This window comes from Populus euphratica, unplaced genomic scaffold (genome assembly GCF_000495115.2).
Source record: "Populus euphratica unplaced genomic scaffold, PopEup_1.0 scaffold396.1, whole genome shotgun sequence".
NCBI classification, from domain to species: domain Eukaryota; kingdom Viridiplantae; phylum Streptophyta; class Magnoliopsida; order Malpighiales; family Salicaceae; genus Populus; species Populus euphratica.
Window position 1 is genome coordinate 67,826 of NW_011500285.1, and position 7,912 is coordinate 75,737.

At 29.2% G+C, this 7,912-nt stretch overlaps 1 protein-coding gene across 1 annotated transcript; it reads left to right on the top strand.

Annotated features, from left to right (window-relative positions):
- Window positions 1–1,594: 1,594 nt before the first annotated feature.
- On the top strand, window positions 1,595–2,786 carry LOC105113202 (probable xyloglucan endotransglucosylase/hydrolase protein 23). The gene is made up of 3 exons (XM_011009280.1): window positions 1,595–1,913; window positions 2,027–2,220; window positions 2,310–2,786. Exons 1-3 carry the CDS (start codon window positions 1,656–1,658, stop codon window positions 2,719–2,721), a joined length of 864 nt encoding a protein of 287 aa, XP_011007582.1. The 5' UTR covers window positions 1,595–1,655; the 3' UTR covers window positions 2,722–2,786.
- Window positions 2,787–7,912: the final 5,126 nt, after the last annotated feature.

Below are 7,912 nucleotides of genomic sequence, written 5' to 3' on the forward strand. Positions count from 1 at the left end.
CTAAAAATTTAAAAATTCTATAAATAAATCAACTAAAAATTGATATCATATGAAAACAAATCCTACAACAACATTCATACAATTATTAAAAACAAAAAATAATAACAAAGATAATGAAGAAAACACAAAAAAAAAAAAAATCTTACCTTAATGTAGTTGCAGTTGAAGTTAAAAAGAGAAAAAAAAATCATAAAGTTTGTTAATTAAAAAAAAATCTAAGATGTTAATGTTTTTTATATAAGGGGAAGAAGAAGAAGAAGAAGAAGAAGAAAGGAAGAAAATGAGGCTTGTCTATTGTGAAATAAGGGATTCTACTCTTCTTATTGGGATATTTTACCAACAAATAATTAAATATTAATATTTTTAACCATTCCATTAGTGATTTTGTTTGTAATATTTAATATTTTTAATTTTCAATTTAATAAAACAATTTTAGAAACTGTCAAATATCACTGATAACTTTTCAATTCATTGATGATTCCATCTATAATATTTAATTTAAATATTCAATTTAATGAAAAATTTTTAGAATCCCGCCAAATAACACCAATGACTTTCAATCCGTTGGTGATTTCAATTGTAAAGAGCAATAATTAATAATTTAATTTTTTTTTACTGTAATTCTCTCAGTATACACCAAAAGGATATTTTTATTAGTAAAATTCAATGCAATTTACTATTAGAAATATTCTGTTAATATTTTTATTTTTATTTATCAATTTTATCTAGAAAAGAAATCATTGGCAATAAGTTTTTCAACAAACAATAACCATTTGTAATTCGTGCTAACAGATTAAAAAGTCTAACTACTGAAAGAATATTCTGTCCATAAATTACAAAATTCTGGTAGTGACTATCCTAAACTCTTGCTCTTTTGCTTATACTTTTTTTCCTCTTATGTAAGCATCTTAGTCTCTTAATTTTGATTGGGAAGTTGTGCTTCTAGGAGAGTGCATAAAATCTATAACAAAACATTAGGATCTCCATGAATCCTTGTAAAACTCTTATCGAGTCACTCAGAATGATGATAAAGTTTCCACTCTTGATATTTTAACACTGGTTTAGACCTTACATGACTTATATCCTCCTTCACCTCTTTCGCTAGAGTGATTGCTACTGACATCGTCTCTCAATTAGTCCAACCTTGCTCTAATATCATATTACGTAATTGATATAGAGATAATGAGGTTTGTTTACTCTAAAAAACCCTTTAGATAAAGAACACATTCATAGTTGCAGGGAAAATCCAAAAACTCTAAAACGTTTGTTAATTCAACAAAAAGGCCACAACTTTCAAATAAAAATTTAAGAAAACTTTAAAAATTAAAAAAATAAAAAATAAAAACCTAAATCATTGTTTTCTTAAATAAAACTTATCTAATTAAAAAAATAATCAATTCTAGAAATGTTTTAATAAATAATTAAATATTAGAAATAAAATTATTGAACGAGAAATAGTGGGATTCCCATGTCATATATATATATATATATATATATATATATATATCCTCTTTTGCATTACCTAATCTCTGTTGCCTGCCTTCTCGTCTACATTATATAAATAGTATTCACATCAAATTCACAGTCGCGCTTCTCTCTTCCAACCATACTCAGTTAGTCTACCCATTGCACAGCAATAAGAACAGCACAAGACAATGAAAGCAGGGCTACTAGTCTCTCTGATAGTAAACTTTTTGGTGGTTGCTTCTGCCGGCAGCTTCTACAATGATTTTTATTTCAACTGGGGACATGACCACGGTAAGGTATACGACAATGGCAATAGTCTGAGCCTCATTCTTGATAAAAATTCTGGATCAGGGTTTCAGTCCAAGAAAGAGTATTTATTTGGTAAGATTGACATCCAGCTCAAGCTTGTCCATGGCAATTCGGCCGGCACCGTCACAACATTTTATGTGAGTTTCTTTCACACACACACATCATATATATATATATATATATATTTGCTTCAAAGCAATGAATCATCTTTTAAAGACTAACAAACTAACTACTATATTATTTGTGGCAGCTATCCTCGCTGGGGCCATACCACGATGAGATAGACTTCGAATTCTTGGGAAATACAAGTGGTCAGCCATACACTCTTCACACTAATGTGTTCAGCCAAGGCAAAGGTAACAGAGAGCAGCAATTCTATCTTTGGTTTGACCCCACTGCTGATTTCCACACGTATTCTATCCTTTGGAATCCACAACGCATAATGTAAGTACAAACAATTTCTCAGACCTTCTTTAAATCGGTATTATTTCTTACAGGATCCTTTCCCTTGCTTTCTGTGTTTTGCATTTTAGTTTTTCAGTCGATGGCATTGCAATTAGAGAATTCAAGAACTTAGAATCCATTGGCGTTCCATTCCCTAAGAACCAACCAATGAGGATTTACTCCAGTTTATGGGAAGCTGATGACTGGGCAACATGTGGTGGAAGAGTTAAGACAGATTGGACAAAAGCACCCTTCGTTGCTTCGTTTAGGAACTTCAACGTCAATGCCTGTGCTTGGTCTTACGGAGCATCTACTTGTAAATCAAAATCTGGCTTTGCTGACTCCATCAGCAACTCATGGATCTGGGAAGAACTCGATGTCGGACGCAAAGGCCAGATGAAATGGGTGCGGGACAATTACATGATCTATGACTATTGCAAAGATTCCAAGCGATTCCCACATGGCCTCCCTCGTGAGTGCTATGTCACCAACTTTCCCTGAACCAACCTCGAGAAAAAGAACTCATGGATGATGAAAAATGAAATACATATCCTAATTTTCACTTATATTGTTCAATTATTATTTTCATCCGTTTTGACAGTTCTGTTTTCCATGTTTAATCGAGTATTTCCTTGTTTCTAGTGATTAAAACATATGATAAAATAATTTTTTTATACCTATAAATAACATTATTGCATTTTGATTTGTCATGTGATGAATTTATATATTTATACTACTAGATTTAATAGTTTTACCGATAAAAATTTATGTTAGTATTCATACTCACAATCTATCATTATATAAATACGTAATGGCTCATGAATATAAGCAGTTCGTCGGAAAAACTCATGCCTGTAATTTATGGCCTGTCAGTGAGTCAATTGGTAATAAATATACCGATGGATTTACTACATAAAAATGTGCCAAAAAATTTACTCGCTTTATTTTATCTATATCTCCATCGATTAATTTTATATATCACCAATAGAAAAATCATATGTAATGTTATCAGTGTTTTCATTTGTTAGTCAATATATTTATTGGTAAATATAAAATATCGTTGACAGAATACTATTTTTAATTCTGTCGGTGAGTTAACATAGCAGTGGCTATAGGTAAACTCGTCAATAATATTTAAAAGTATTTGTTAAAAAAAAATTGAACAGAATAGAAAAATAATTAAAATAATTTTAAAACCAAATATTTATTACAAATCTAAATATTTTTACATTCAAATACAATAAATCTAAAATAAAGACGGCTTAGGAGGTGGAGGAGGAGGTTTGTCGTTGTGGCTGTAGTGCCAATTAGAGGGTGCACATGTATCATTCATATGTAATCTCATCTCTATTACCAATCGACGGAGTTCTTCATAATCATTAGTGAATCATTTAACATATGTGCCTCTACTCGTTGGTCTAACATCACCGCGAACTCCTGGATTTGAGTGCTCAAAGTTGATTACGAGCATCCAACTATCGAAGAGTGAATCATTTAAATTTTTCGTTGAGATGGGCCATATGTGCCTCTACTCGTTGGTCTAACATCACCGCGAACTCCTGGATTTGAGTGCTCAAAGTTGATTACGAGCGTCCAACTATCGAAGCACTACAGGTCATCCATAAGTTCTTGACTATAGTGTTAAAGAGTTTATATACCAAATTTTTATCGGGTCCACTATACAATTCTATTTCCAACCATAAATCTAGATCAAGATCTTAATGGGTCAAATGATCATTCTCTTATCTCTTCTTCAACTGGTTATTATATGTATCTATGAAAGAAAAAATAAATTCATACAATTCAAGGAAATAATAACTTTAGAAAAAATGATTAAAAACCAACATACCATAAAGTGTTCAGCTTGGCTATCCACGAATTGTTGCTTCCCTTTTTAGCACTCATCACTCCGCCTATGTGTTTCAACAAAAACTTTTATCAGGTTTAGCTTGCATCCAGGAACTGTAGCCTGCAAGATAAAAATATTATCAGTTTAATATATTATCAAAAACATCTAATAAAAAATGGATGTAATAAAAAAAATCCCACCATCCGTTTTATATGCGAAATGAATAGAATAAAGCCGTCATTGTGCGTGGTAACGAAACTATGAGCATGCTGATTTTAACTTTCTACATCAGACTGTGATGATCATGTGAAACGCGTGGATGTCACATGTTGAATGTATTTCAACCATGTAGTTTCTAAGATGTACGACGATCTAAAATCCTTCCAAATAGTCATGTTATTCTAGCCTAAAAGCTTTCTTTCTTTTGCATATGTTTTGGCTTTCTTTTGCACCTTATACCAAAATCATGCAACCTTATAGTACAAATTAATTATCTATTAGTAAATAAAAAATAAAATTTTAATATTTGGAATAAAAAAATTATCCTGAATCCAATTTTACTTAATTATAGTGTAATTCTCCTAAACCCTTCTCACAATATTATTATCAGCTCTCTTCCTTGAAGTAAAAATTTAAAAAAGAAAAATTTAAGTAATTTCAGTTAATTCTAACCTTGAACCTTAAAAACTATGCATTTACCTATATTTCTATTTAAGATGTTAGGAAACCTAACTCCATTGAAATAACGGAATTTCCATCAACAGTAGTGTTCCCTCAACCTCAATGTTTGTAATCTTGAAATTTCATTCATTAAATGAAATTACTTTTTCAAAGATTATTAAATATGTCATTGTGAAAGCAAAACAAATTATATTGAAAGGTCATCCTTTCACTAGGTCTTATACTTGTGGGTAAATGGATCACTTTGTGAAGGGACCCCCCTCAACGTTATGGCATCGCACCCGACAAGCCTTAAGTGCTTGTTCTTAGTTGGCTCATAATGACTTATGGTCGTCAACTACTTGAAAAACTAGCAACAACCATATCCTCGTGATATGCAATAGACTTTTCCCTAGGCATTTACATAAATTAACTAATAAAAAATTTTAAATGATTCGTAATTTTTTTAAAAAAATAGGCAACATCTCCCCTATATAGGATACTATCTAAAAATTTTAAACATGCAAATACACAACATATATGTCACAAACTAGTTGATTTTATTTAATTTCTTCTAACACAGTAGAATAATTTAATTTCGTAGAAAATTTTTATTTTCTACACGATAATATTTTTAATTCTAAATTTAAAAAAAATATTCTAAATTTAAAAAAATTCAAAATAATAATTAAAATTAGTCCAACACATTTAACTGAAATTGGACAAAAATTTGAAAAATAAACTCAAATTCAACAAAATAATGCAAAAATTATTTCAATAACAACTAAAATTCAACACATTTATCAATTCATAAACTTATTAAGAGCACAAAATTAAAGAAAAATAATGACAGGAAAAAATGCAAAATGAAAAAAAAAATAAAGGAAGAAAAAGGAATGAAAGTTTCTTACCTTAATGATGTGCTTAATTTTGACTAATAATTAAAAAAGAAAAGAAAAGAAAAGAGATTGTTAATATACCCAAAAAAAATAAGAAAAAATAAAAACAGCATACCTAAGGATAAGAAGAGAAGATAATGCTTGATTTTAGCAAAGAAAGAGAGAGAAATACTTTATAAGAGAAAAATATAGATGAAAGAAAAAAAATAAAGCCTCATATATTCTAATTCTAGTCTTTTAATTTAAAATTATTAATAGAATTACTAAAGGAATATTAAATATTAATATTTTTAATATTTTCTTCAGTTATTTTGTTTGTAAAATTAAATTGAAATTTAATGGTCTTGGTATTTAGGCGCTTTTTACCAACAGAATTGCAGATAAAAAATTAAATATTAATATTTTTAATATATTCATTGGTGTTTCCACTTGTAAAGTCAAATGAGAATTTTTAAATTGTGTGAAAAATTTTAGAAAACCCTCCAGATATTATTGACGACTTTTCATTTCGTCGGTAATGTTGTTGGGAAAAAAGTGAACAGTCAAAAAAACATATTACGTCAGTATACTAGTATGGAATGAATACCATGAATAGTGTAATTAATATCAAGGAGAAGGGGAAAAGTTCTCATAGTCACTAGAATATATCGATGGATACCTTCCGTCAGTATAACCATATATAATGTATATAGTTTATCAGTATTTCCATAGGTGTAAAGTAGTGGCTTATGCTAGATTGTATCTATATTCCCTATCTATCTATTTTGCAAATACTTAAATTCACAGTTGCACACATAACACAATAACCTAAGTTCATATCACACAATAATAAAATAAATACTTCCTTTGTCATTCAATAATAAATTAACATCATTGTCATTACATATAAGTGAATTTCATCCAGAAAATATTATATAATAGTTATGGCATTACACATTTATGTTGTGCATTGACACGACCCAAAAATTGATGTCTCCTCCCAAGTGTAAGAGTGTCGAAGTAATATATAACTTGGTAAGACCAGGACTGAATCATAAGGAGGTTAACTATATAATGATGATGGTGATGATGATGATGAGTTGATGAAGACTTTGAGATGTAAGATTAATATAATGATTAAACAAGTATAAAATTATTGTCAAGGTTAGAGGATCCACTAATGGTATTTCAAATAAGTATAGTATAAACTCTTTTTATTACTTAACCTAAAACCACACACAAAAGAGTTTCTCATCGGATTATAAATTGTTAACATGATTACATTAGTTATCTTAATCGAATAATGTTAATACTTGTAAATATTATCAGGTATTCATGATTATAACTTATGCTAACAACAAATCAAGTTTCTTTCATAGTATAGATGTCGGTTATATCATATGGTTGCGCTATAAAAGTACCAAGTATTCGTTGTACCTAGGGTTATACAACATAAATCTAGATTAACCATTTAACAAGCAAAGTATTGAGAGTGAATAAGATAACAAATACAAAACATGTTAATATCAAACATTCAGGTCCATGTTAAGTTTATAATATACTTATTTTTACACCATTAGTGTACCCTTTTCACCTTAACATAATGAATTTAACTAAACATAATGAAAAAGAGAAACATAAATAAACAAGATAAGAACATAAAGAAGATAAAAGTTAACTAAGTAAAGGAAAGAAAATGAAAAATAGAAATAAGAGATTAATATAAGCAAAAATTAAGCATTACAATAAAGAGAGAGCAAGAACATGATCTTAATTTGAAAACCAAAATACCTAAATATATGGCAAATGCCTCCTTTATAGGCTAAAATTTAGAGCTGTTGATTTGTTGACTAATTATTGAGTGGGTGACCACATCTTAACTTGGTGTGATGACTAATTAATGAGTGAGTGACCACATCTTGACTTGGTGATAATCCTTTTTTTCTTGTTTTTTTTAACAAAATGTCATTGCTAACATTAGAATTTGAACAAACTGTCTTCATGAAAGTTCTAGGAAATTGTCTCAGCTTTCCAACAAAAAATAAGGTCATTTGGACTTCTAGAACTCAAGATATGGGCTGAATACTGAATAATATCTAGACTGCAAAATAGATTTCAACTTGAAAACGGTCTTTTTGAGTCTTGGACTACATATAAAAGTTTTTGGCCTATGTATTAACTATCTATCCATATAGAGTGATTAATACTTAAAAGTATATTTTTATCAAGGTTTTATATCATCATTTTGCATTTGAAGTATCAATAACTCCTTAATTAGAGCATGTTTTATAATAACAAGTCTGAT